Raw genomic sequence first — 12,268 nt, 5'->3', positions numbered from 1 at the left:
TTAGTCAGGCATGGTGGCACATGCCTATAATTCCAACTACTCAGGAAGCTGAGGCAGGAGGATTGAAAGTTCAAGGGCAGCCTTAGCAAATTAGCAAGACCCTGTCTCAAAATAAAAATAAAAAAGGGCTGGGTGCAGGGGCGCATGCCTGTGATCCCAGCGGCTAGGGAGGCTGAGGCAGGAGGATCGTGAGTTTGAGATCAGCCTCAGCAATGGCGAGGCCCTAAGCAACTTAGTGAGAGCCTGTCTCTGAAAAAATACAAAAACAGGCTGAGGATGTGGCTCCGTGGTCGAGTGCCCCTGAGTTCAAGTGTTCCCTGTTACTAAAAAGCAAAAAAAAAGACTTTGAAGGGGCAGTCAGGGGTCGCTTCAGCAGGAAGTTCCACAGGTGACCACAGGAGATTGGCCGGCTGGGAGCGGAAGGAGTGATTAAGCAAGAGACAAGACTGTTAACAGTCCCCAGGCGTGGGCTCTGCAGGGCGGCAGGGCGCTGTCACCAAGTCCAGGAGCACCGGGCTGCAGCGGGGAGCCTTTGAAGGTGGGGGCCACCCTGTGGTGCGAGGCTTCTTTCCTTTGGGGGCTGAGGGTGGGCAGGAGGCGCAAGCCCAGTCTGTCTTCATGGCGAGGGGCCAAGGTCATGGTGTGACGTAGGGCACCGGGCGGGAGGCTGGAGGGTCACCTACCCCTAATGGCTGGTGGTCCTGGGCAGGCGGCCGGATTCGTCCCTTCCTGAGGGTAAGTAGGCTGGAGAAGGCCCCGGGTGCTCTCTGGGCCCAGCTTGGGCACTCTGGGCTCGGTGACTGTCAGGACTATCGTCACTGAGTTGGTGGCGTGGGCAGCACACCCAGGCTCAGGCCCCTCTGTGCCAGGCCGGTGGCAATGGGGAGCCTAGGGCTCTGCGAGTGCCATGTTACCCTCTGCCGCTGCCCTGGCCCTTCCTTGGTGGGGTGTCCCCACTTCCTGGTGGACAGCCTGTGGGGCCTGCCGCCCCGAGTCTACAGTGAGCCCCGCTATGGGGAGCTGGCTCCTGTGGGGTCCCTGGGCGTGGGACAGGCAGGCGCCCGTGTTGGGCTGCAGACCTGGTGTGGTCCCTGTGGTGAGCAGTGTGGGGAGAGGCGCTGGAGTTGGGGGACAGTGACTGTCCCTGGCCACAAGCTCTCTGACGGCTAAGGGTGTGGATCCCAGGGTCCCCGAGGGCACTGTGGAGGAGGGTGCTGGCCTAGGGCCACCCCCGCTGGCTGACTCAAGGGAGGGGTTCTGAGTCACGGACCATGGGGGGGACCTTTGCCCAGCCAAGCTCAGGAAGGGTTTGTGTCCCACTGAGAGCCGCGTGGGGGGAGGGAGGTGACGATGGCCTGGGAGGGTGCATGTGTGCCCACACTGTGGGTGGACTCAGGGATGTCCCTGCTGTCACAGAGTGGCCACAAAGGGGACATGGGCTGTTTTTGTGCTGCGAGGCCCTGGGGGCCTGTGGCTGATCTGAACGTGAGCAGGGACATATGGGGACAAGTGATCTGATGACTTTGAGGCGGCTGACTGTGGGGCATCTGCTGACTTCCTGCCCCAGGCCACCTGACAGACAAGGAGGGGACAGGCTGAGAGGGGGACACTGAAGGCCCCTGCAGGGTGGGGCCATGAGGGGTCCCAGGAGATGCGGGGAGACTGCAGGAGAGGGCCGCAGAGGTGCCGTGTGGCTGGGAGCCCCCAGGAGTGACGTCAAGGGTGCCCTGGGCCCTAGGACGTGGCTGCAGGGAGTTTATTTCAGGGCTCTGACGTCCTTCAGGGTGGGAGCCTGACAGTCCCGGGACACGGCAGCCACGTCGGTGACCTCCCAGCCTGGCACTGGGTCGGAGGCCTCCACACTGGAAGCTTATCTTGTTCCCTGCCCCTTATCTCCGCCGCCGGAAGCCCACGTGAGCGGCTCTGAGTGTCCAAGTACCGAGACCGAGTGACACCACACGAGCACAGCCAGCCCACATCTGGCCCGCTCTGCAGCCCCTGTCCCTCCCAGCACTGCCCGCCGGCGTCTGTGACCCCCAGAGGGGCCTCTGCCTGCTCCAAGTAAATGTCTTGGGTAAGCTCATCCCAAGAGGGGGCCGGAGTGCAGAATCTATTGCCAGCTCAGGGCGGCTGAGGCCTCTGCTTCTCCACCTGAGCAATGGGGAGAAGTCACCCTGCACCCGTCCTGGCTTTTCTACAACTCAAATAGGATTTCACCCCCGTCAATGTCAGCACTACCTCACCCAGGGTCATTGTGTGCCGAACAAAAGAGCTTGACGTGGATTACATATTCAACAAATATTTGCTGAGCACCAACTGTATGCCAAGCGCTGATCTAGCCATTTGGGATGGAGCGGTGGCCAAGAGTGAATCCTTACTCACAGAAGGCATGTATCTCAGTAAACGGAAATGGAAATTTATAAAATAAAAGAGTAAGAGACTATTCTGAGATGGTGACAAGTGCTAAGAGAAAGTCAAGGTGAACAGGGAGGTGGGCGCTGCTGAGGAATGGGAGATAGTGTTGCCATTCCAATCATCTAATCCTCACAGCGTCTCGATGTGGTAGATATTAATCCTTTGAGGAAACTGAGGCACAGAGAGGCTAAGTGAGTTGCCCAAGGCTGCACAGCAAATGAGCAGCAGAGCTGGGAAGGTCAGAGGTCTGCGTGACTTTTGAGCAGTATGACCAGAGGCCACTCCCTCTCTGTGGCCGCCTTTACCACATCTCTTGGTCTAGAGAGAGAAAGTGGTTCTCTTCTGATACTGATGCTCAGTGAGTCTTTCTTTAACTATAACCCAGAGGTGCCAGGATAAGCTCCACTAGTCCCTGGAGAGCCACATGGTCCCCCTTGTAGGGGGACAGTGAACAGAGATGGACAGTGGCTTTCTGGGTGTTGACGGATGTGGCCCAAGGTGGGATGTGCACCTCATCATTGTTTCCACGGGACAGTTTGTGGTTGTGAAATACTAGGTGAAGTGTGGTCAGATTAACAGAGGGACTTCCTTATTCTAGACCCTGGCTAGTCTTTTTGGCTTTTTATTAAGAAGAGTTGATCAAATAGCTCAGCGGGCGGCGCTGTGCTGAGGGCTGACTCTGCCCGTAGCTCTCTGCACGTCCCCTCCACCACGCACCTTTTTCATTTGTTATGTATTTGTTTAGAGTCACCTCTAAAGGTGAGTTCAAGACACCTCATCCCCTGCCTTTAAAGGACAGGAGAGTCCCCAGCATGACGGCCACGTCTTCATCATGCCCAGGAGACTTCACTGCGCCCAACATCAGCTTAACCCGGCCATGCTCACATCTCCCTGGTTGATCCCAAAACACCCCTATTTCCAGGCCTGTCCTGAAGAGGAATCCACCTAAGGACCACAAGTTGTATTTAAGTGTCATTTCTTTATATTGGGGATATAAAGGGATTGAACCCAGGAGCCCCTAACCGCTGAGCCACATTCCCAGCCCCCCACCTGGTTTTTTGAGACAGGGTCTCACTAAGGTGCTCAGGGCCTGGCTAAGTAGCTGAGGCTGGCTTTGAGGTCAAGATCCTCCTGCCTCAGGCTCCCGAGCCGCTGGGATTACAGGCGAGCCACGGCGCCTGGCTAGGTGTCATTTCTTTCAGTCCCTTGAATGTTGAATACGGGGCAGGGGCAGGCCCTGGCGATTGAACCCGGGGGTGCTTTGCCCCTGAGCTGCATCTCCAGTATATTTTTAATTTTGAGGCAGGACCTCCCTAAGTTGTTGAGCCTCCATCAATGGCCCCGACCCCCTGGATGAGCCCATTGTCCCTGAAGCAGAGCCCTAGGACAGTTCCATTCAGCCTTTGGCCCTGTGTCGGTCAGCTTTTGGGTACTGTGAAAAAATACCTGAGAAAAACAACTTAGTGGAGAGATTTTTGTAAGCTCGTGGCTTTATAGAGGTTTTAGGCCGTGGCCAACTGGCTCGGAGCATCACGGTGGAGAAGGCGAGGTGGAGAAATGGGGGCTGGACTGGGGGAGGGGCCCAGGACAAGAGGACCCCCTCCGGGACACGCCCCCCAATGGCCTGCTCCCTCCAACTAGGCCCCGCCTCCTGCAGTTCCCACCCCTTCCTAATAGTCTGTTCGATTAGAACCACCAAAGGGTTAATCCAGAGTCCTCATGAGTCAATGCCTCTCAACGTGGGTGCATTGGGGACCACGCCTTTGACACACCGAGCCTTTGGAGGATGTTCCAGACCCAGGTCATAACAGGCTCCTCCCTCCACAGCACAGACAGGTTCTGCAGCCTCCAAATCCCACCTGCCTCCTTGAGAACTTGCTCACGTCCCACTCCCTGCAGAAGCCACCCTAAGTGCCCATCAGCGTCTTCCCATTCTCGACAGCTCCGGGTGCTCTAGACTCACTGCCCTGAGGGCAGGCCCAGCGTCCCTTGTCCTTACCCTGGGGTCCTCTATCAGAGGACGTTTATCTCAAAATTCTTGTCAACTGACTGAACTAAGGCCTTTAGCAACAGATGAAGGGGCCCCAGTGAATGAATTTGACAATTCATGTCTGAGCACCTGCTATGCACTAAGGTTCTAGGATCGGTGTAGACTGAGATGCACAGAGACGTCCCTACCAGAGGAATCCCAGGCGTCAGGGGACTGTCTTACAGAATAGCACAGATTGAGTAATGTATGAAGCACAGACATCTAGGAGATCAAGGCCCTGGCATTTGAGGAAAGCTTTCTTGCCGCATCATCCCATGGTGGAAGGCAGAAGGGCAAGAGGGAGCAAGAGGGGCCTGAACTCACCCTTTCCTAAGGAACCCACTCCTGCAGTAACAGACCTGCTCGCGCAATGACAGCCTGAATCCATCCTGAAGGATGGAGCCCCATGACCCGAGCACCTCCCGTGGGGCTCCACCTCCCGGCACTGCCACACTGAGGGTTGGGTTTCCAACACATGAACTTTTGGGGACACAATCAAACCATAGCAGGTCACAGATAAGGGGACACTGAGCCTGAAGCACGAGGGTGACTGTAGGGAAGGCTTCCTGAGGTAGGGAGGGTATGAGCTAGACCAGGGATGAGAGCATTGAGAGAGATTTGGGGCAATGGGAGCTGGGAGTGGGAGAATCTGACATTCCTGGAGCCACCAGTTTTTCCTCAGGGTCCCCATGGATCACGAGGGTGTGAGGAGGGAAGGAAGAGGGGTGTGTGTCAGGTGGCACGCTTTGCTACATGGGTTCACGATGCGATGCGTGTGTCAAAGGAGGAGAGGAGAGCTGGAGAGGGAGGCTGAGGGAGGGAGAGGGCCAGAGCAGTCATTTGGATGCTGCCAGGGTGTGCAGAGATGAGCTGGCAGAGCAGCAGGAGACAGAACTTGTCCTTTGACAACAAGTCTGGGCAGACACTAGGTGACCTTCTCCTAGGACAACTGCCTGGGGCCATTTTATAGGGTGGCGAAAGAAGAGTTTCATGGGGACCTGTGGAGAGCTGGGGAAACGCACTCCAGGCCAGGCCCTGAGCAAGAGGTAGGGACGATGGGGGAAAAGGACAGAGGGCCCAGCCAGGGACGGACCAGGCAGGGCTCATGGGCGATGGTGGAGTTTTTTGCAGGGGTGATGGGGAGACACGAGAGGGTTTTGATTTTCTTCGCAGCCCAGTGCCCACTTAATTCTCCTCGGTCCCCAGGTCCAAGGCGCCATGGAAAATGGACAGAAAATACCTCGGAAAGGCCGGAGGTTGGGCTCCAGTCGGCGACGGCAGACCAGAGAGCCAGCTGATGGCCAGGATGCCCCGGTAGCCCCAGAGCCAGAGGCCTGGTCCGCCCAGGCAGATGCGGAACTGCAGGCCTTCTTCCAGGACTGTGGAGCCCAGGAGAGGGGGTTTGTCACACGCGAGGACCTGGCGGTGAGCTCAAGGCCCCACCCTAACTCCTGAGTCCCTCTTCTGCAGACTCGGGAAACCTGCTGTCCCAGCAGCTCAGAAAAGACTAGGGCTTTGTTTAAACCCACATGGAAAGGACTGATAAGGCTTCCTGGGGCGCCCTCTTCCAGGAGCATTTGCATTTTAACAAAGGAGAGGATTTTAAACCAGAGGAGAAATTTGCCAGTGGTATAATTTCAGGCCTGTTATGCAGCAAAGTTTTTCTTGGGGAGCAGTCAGAACCCTGGAAATCAAACCAGATTGATGACTATAAACTTTATTATTATTATTATTATTATTATTATCATCATTATTATTAGGTACCAGGGATTGAACCCAGGGGCACTGAACCACTGAACCACATCCCCAGCCCTTTTTTATTTTTTATTTTATTTTATTTTATTGAGCACAAATATTTTAATTGTCTAAAATGAAAAAAATTTTTAAGAAGTTATCTACAGTTCTGAGCTCACTTTTATAAGGTATCACCTTCACGACTCTTATAAGAGAATCTTGTAAACATTTCCGCTAAGGGCCAGGATGTTTTTAGAAGGAAACCCAAAGAGGACAATGAGAATGAAACAAGTTCAACATGGTCATACAAATCTTGGTGAAAGAACTAGAGTGAAAGCCCAAGCTGCTGAGCAAGTGGGAGAAGGAAAGCAAACATGGTTCACGTAGATCACGGGAGGAAACCCAAGACCAATGCTGACTTTGGCATTATCTAGGTAACCCCTATTTTTTGTCCCGGGTGACTCTAATACTAGTCCTATTGTTGCAAAACCAGTCCAAATCCTCCCGAGTTAAAAAGAAGCCCCTCATTGACTTGTTGAGTGTAGGTAGTACCCCAAGTCCTCCCAAAAAAGATCTGTTCTGGCAAGAAAGCTTCAGTGTGCCTTCATGGTGCTGCTGTTGATAGGATGCCTTAGGTCAGGCGCGTCCCAGCGATGCTCTGCTGGCTGAGATTCACGAGGGAGGAGGAGATTTGGTCTCATTACTCAGTTAACTTCTTGGCCTTGAAAAAGCGACGAAGGCAGAAGACCTGCCAGGTGGCTAGTCCCATAAGGCAGAACAGTGAAAAGATGCTGAAGTACAGGACTCAGTGTTTGGTGACTCATTGGTATCACGCATTTCCTCCTCTCGCTTCTTCATGTAGGCAAAATCATTAACAATAGATCCTGAAAGGTCTTCTAGGCATCTTAGCTCCACCTCTAATGGTCTGAGCTTCTCAACTTTTGCCATCTCTTCATAATTTTTCGCCTCCACTCCATGCTTCATGTCTAGGATCACCAGTTGGTCAGGGATCCGCCCTGTCCTCTTGCTCTCAAAACATACTTCAAACATGTCATGATCTTCAGTGGTAAAGGCAAACTTCCCCTTGGATGCATCTTCCTTGGAGTATAAAATATGTCCAGCAGAATCTGTGATCTTGAGGTGGGTGCGCAGGCTGCCAGCGCCCCCAGACTGGTCGGTGATCTCCTAGGCGCCCGTCACGACAGGTCCTTGTGGATCTCCTCGTGGAGACACTTGCAGGAGTTAACGGGCAGATGGAAAGAGATGGCGAGGACCCAGCTGGGTCCGAGCATTAATGCCAACAGCAATGCCAACGGGGGTGGGGGCCACTCTGGGCTACAGGGCCAGACAAACCAGACATGGTGCCGGAGACTGGTTCGCCACCCGGCCCCAGCCCTTTTTTATATTTTGAGACAGGGTCTTGCTAAGTTGCTCAGAGCCTCACTGAGTTGCTGAGGCTGGCTTTGAACTCTCGATCCTCCTGCCTCAGCCTCCTAAGCTGCTGGGATTACAGGCACCACTGCTCCTGGTGATGATTATAGACTTTAATATAAGATCAGCCATGGTTGTGTGTTCCAGTAAGGAGTCTTGGGCTACGGCCCAGACCGAGATTGACTGATTTTAATTTGCTTTCTCCTCATTCATTGCAAAAGGGCCTGGTATGGGTTGCTAGAGTCTCAAGGGGCCTGCTCTTCTATGCTGGTACTTTTGTCCTTTCCCCATCAGAACTGACCTTCAAGGCCACAGTAAGGTGTGAATATTGAAATGTGATTCTCAAAAAGGTAAAAAGAAAAAAAAATGACTTGAGTAAATATGAAATCAATACTTATCAAAGGTCTTGTCTAGTTTACTTTTATCATTATTAATTAATGAGGGAAACAGAAAGATGTTTTGACTCATTCAAAGAGCCCTTGAGCAATAGGATATTTATAGGCAATTTGACAGAAAAGTGTTTAAGATTGCTGAGTTCAGTGTTAAACATAGCTAATGTCTAACAGGCCATAAATCTTTGGGGTTTTTGTTCTATTGGATAAAAATTCTTTCTGTTTTCCCTGGATAAAAATCTTCCAGGTGGCAAGTAACTTTAGTCAGGGATATATATATATATATTTATTTACTTATTTATTTTAGTTGTAGATGGACACGATATCTTTATTTTATTTATTTTTATGTGGTGCTGAGGATCAAACCCAGTGCCTCACACATTCAAGGCAAATGCTCTACCACTGAGCTACAACCCCAGTCCTATCAGGGACTTTTAATTATAGATAAATAATACAATGATCTAAATCCCTTCTCTGGTTTAGACAATGCATGTAGTCTTCGCCTCTATGTAATATGGAAAAGATGTGCTTCCTACCTTTTGTCTTTTTTTTTAAAGTTTATTTATTTATTTTTATGTGGTGCTGGGGCTCGAACTCAGTGCCTCACACGTGCTAAGCAAGTGCTCTGCCCCTGAACCACAACCCCAGCTCCTACCTTTTTATCTTATTTCCAAGTTTCAGATAATTTTTCTGATTGAAAATAATATCCTAATTTTTTCTTGATGTATGAAAGATTTGACTGGGTTTGGTCTTATTATTTGCACATGTGCAAAAAGAGTATGAATTAAATTAAATTTTTGGCAAAATCAAGACTTGGTAGTATTAGGCCCATTTTAGCTTCTGTTCAGAAGTTTTGATATGAAATCGTAGGTTGGACATTAAAAACCTCTGTAATTTGCCCTTCTAAGTGACAAGCTGTCCCAGTTTTCCAAGGACTTTGAGGGTGCCTGGAATATGGGATTTGCATGCTAAAACTGGGAAAGTCCTGGGGAACCTGGGAAGGGTTGTCATCCTACTTGAATCCTAAGGTAGGAAATCACACCCAAGACACTCTCTCCAGCAGATGGCACCTATAGATTTAAGTGGCTTCCTTTCTTGTCGAAGTCCCCGGTTTTTCTGCCAGGAAGTGACCTTCCTTCTCATTTGGTTCCAAAACAGCTTCCTGAGAGGTCTTTGCTCATACCTGATTAAATGAGGATCATTTTATAAAGTGACACCCCAGGTAGGGCCTTCGTTACACAATACTTTTTTTTTTTTTTTTCCTTTTTCTGGTGGTACTTGGAATGGAATCCAGGAGCGTTCTACCACTGGAATAATCTCTAATCCCTGTTTTATTTTTTGTTTTGAGACAGCATGTCACTAATTCACCCAGGCTGACCTTAAACTTGCAATCTTCCTGCCTTAGCCTCAAGTAGCTGGGATTACAGGTGTGCACCATCACACCTGGCTCACAATTGTTTTGTCCAATTATATCCTTGTAAAAAAGTGGCCAGATTCTTTTGAACCTGCACATATAACTATATTGCTTTGGAAAGTAAGGAGCTTCTGTGAAAGCATTGGTTTCTAAATCCGTGAGGGGGCAGTGAGATTCAGATACCATTTAAAATGTTTCATTTCAGGGGCTGGGGATGTGGCTCATGCAGTAGCGCTCTCGCCTGACAGCGCAGCCCAGGTTCGATCCTCAGCACCACATACAAAGATGTTGTGTTCGCCGAAAACTAAAAAATAAATAAAAAATTTAAAAAAAAAGAAAAAGATTTCAGATCAGGGCTGAGAATATAGCTTAGTCAGTAGAGTGCTTATTTAAAAAAAAATAAAATAAAATGTTTCATTTCAGTTTACAAATGTCTGATGTACCAAACTGAGGATTAGAAACAGCTCAAGAAGAAAGAGAAAGAATTTCCTCCCAGGTCTATTAAAGTAGACTAATAATAAATAGTTATCAACCATCTTCCCAACAAATAACCACAACCAGAGTCCCTGCAGCTGTTCTTTCAGAGCCATGTCATTAATTTGGGTTCTGCTGGATCTTGGATAAACTGTCTGCATTTGGACTCAAAAGCGCTTCAAATCCTCAGGCCATCAGGTCCACGTGAAGGTCATCCAATGTCAGCCCAGAAGCCAGCATCCAAGTGAAGCATAAATAGCTCTGGGACAGTCCTTTTTCTTTAGTCTTTGACTTTTTCCTTGTTGAAGACAAAAGCTGTGACCTGCAGATCATAGCAGAGCCTTCAGGCAATCCGAGGAAAGCAGAAACCTGTCTAGTACAGACAAAAAGGCTGTGGTGATTTAGTAGAGGAGCTAACAAGACCCGAGAGGAGGAGAGCCGAACACCCTGCCAGTGGACGCGCATAATTATTTCATAAGGGTTTGATCAGTGCCTCCCCCTGAAGACAAGAACATATCATGGGTAGCAAAGGCTTTGAGAAATCTCCAGGGTCTCCCCCACAGCGCAGGACATTGCTGAAATATTTATCTTAATAGCATTTTGCCCGTGTAAATTTAGCCTTGGACGGAAGGGTGTAGCAGGTGTTCCCATGATGCTCCTTATAATATGTATTGAAGTATTTAAGAAATATAGAGAAAGATAACCTCAATATTTTATTTTAATTCCCCCCTCCATTTAGGGGCAGCAACATTAAAGTAGCTGGCAGAGAACACGTGAGCCCTAGATTAAGATAGGATCCTGGGACCCAGAAATAGCAGTTGGTCACCTAACTTAAAGTAATAGTAGAGTAAAATATTTTGAAATAAACATGGGAGAAGGTAATGTGATTACAAGAAAAATGAGCTCTTTCATAAGGGAGGTGACTTTGCTTGTTCTTTAAAAAATTAGGATATGGTATGGAAAAAACAAACCAGAAATTATTGTGGTGAGATAGAATCTGTTACCTATGTAGCTTACACAGAGAAAAATAGTCACCACCACCACTCTGCCTTTTTTTTTTCTTTTGTACTAGAGATTTAACTAAGGGGCATTTAACTTCTGAGCCATATTGCTAGCCCTTTTTATTTTTTTACTTTGAGACAGGATCTCACTAAGTTGCTCAGGACCTCACTAAGTTGCTGAGCTTGGCTTTGAACCCTTGATCCTCCTGCCTCAGCCTCCCAAGCTGCTGGAATTATAGGTGTGAGTCACCATGCCTAGCATAGTCACCCATTTTGAGCCCTTGCTGAGAACTCTGAGACCAACTTATCATTTTAATAGAGATGGAGCCAAATTCTAGTTTTGCATTAGTAGAATATCATGGCCGTTAATGTTTCATGAGTTTTTGTTTATTATTATTTTCAAACCCATCATAATGAAACCAATTTGGCAAAATGTTAATACATTTCATAGCTGATTTCCAGGCATTATAAATTAGGGCAAATAAAACTGCTTTCAGCGAACCTTCTCTATATATTCATGTTTTGTCTTTTAATCCTTTTGCATGTTCTGGAATAACTGGGCTCTTTCAGCCAAAACCTCTCGCCGGATCCCTTGGAAAGCAAAACCACATTCCATTTTCCTTGCAGACTGTGTTTCTGTCACTATTGCTCTTAGTGGTGTCTTAAGCATCCAGAGGGATTAATGCTTTTAATCAACATAATTAACCTCTGTTTCACAGAAAGAACTGAGGGTAAATCATCAAGAATCATCCAACACAACCCCTTGTATCCGACTAGCAAAGCTCTCTGAGACACCTAACACAGCTTTCTACAGCCGCTCGTAGACGTTATACTTTTTAAAAAATTGTGATAAGGTGGACATAACATAAAACTTACCATTTTAGTCATTTTCAAGTGTGTAGCTCAGAGGTATTAAGTGATTCACACTGTTGCGCAACCCTTCTGTACCATCTATCTCCAGAACTTTCTTTCATCTTCCCAAACCGAAACTGTGCTCATGAAGCAACAGCTCTCCTTCCCGCCTCTCCTCACTCCTCTGTGGCCTTATCCTCCTTTCTTTCTTTCCTCCCCCCCCCTCCTCCTCCTTCTTCGTACTGGGAATTGAACCCAGGGGTGCTTAGCCACACCCCCAATCCTTTTTATATTTTATTTTGAGACAGGGTCTCACTAAATTGCTTAGGGCCTGGCTAAGTTGCTGAGGCTGGCTTTGGACTCTCGATCCTCTTGCCTCAGTCTCCCAAGCCACTGGAATTACAGCTGTGTGCCACCACACTTGGCCCTTATTCTCCTTTCTGTCTGTGTGAATTTGAGCATTCTAGATACTTCAGTGGGATGGCGCAGTATTAGTCCCTTTGTGACCGGCTCATTTCACTTAGCA

General features: G+C 49.1%; 1 protein-coding gene and 1 pseudogene across 1 annotated transcript in view; one reads left to right on the top strand and one right to left on the bottom strand.

The window, feature by feature from the left end:
• The first annotated feature begins 426 nt into the window (after positions 1-426).
• The window catches only part of Rab44 (RAB44, member RAS oncogene family), a 31,098-nt gene continuing 19,256 nt past the window's right edge, over positions 427-12,268 (top strand). Inside the window, exons 1-2 of the mRNA XM_046450793.2 lie at positions 427-538; positions 5,651-5,869. Coding sequence (XP_046306749.1) covers positions 5,663-5,869 — 207 coding nt within the window. The 5' untranslated portion in view covers positions 427-538; positions 5,651-5,662. The remainder of the gene's footprint in view (positions 539-5,650; positions 5,870-12,268) is intronic.
• LOC124096777 (transmembrane emp24 domain-containing protein 10-like) lies at positions 6,850-7,538 on the bottom strand (annotated as a pseudogene).

Source organism: Marmota monax, unplaced genomic scaffold (assembly GCF_021218885.2).
Source record: "Marmota monax isolate L192 unplaced genomic scaffold, Marmota_monax_Labrador192_F-V1.1 WCK01_AAM20220418_F8-fsc00127, whole genome shotgun sequence".
Lineage (NCBI taxonomy): Eukaryota > Metazoa > Chordata > Mammalia > Rodentia > Sciuridae > Marmota > Marmota monax.
This window is presented reverse-complemented; position numbering and strand designations above follow the sequence as displayed.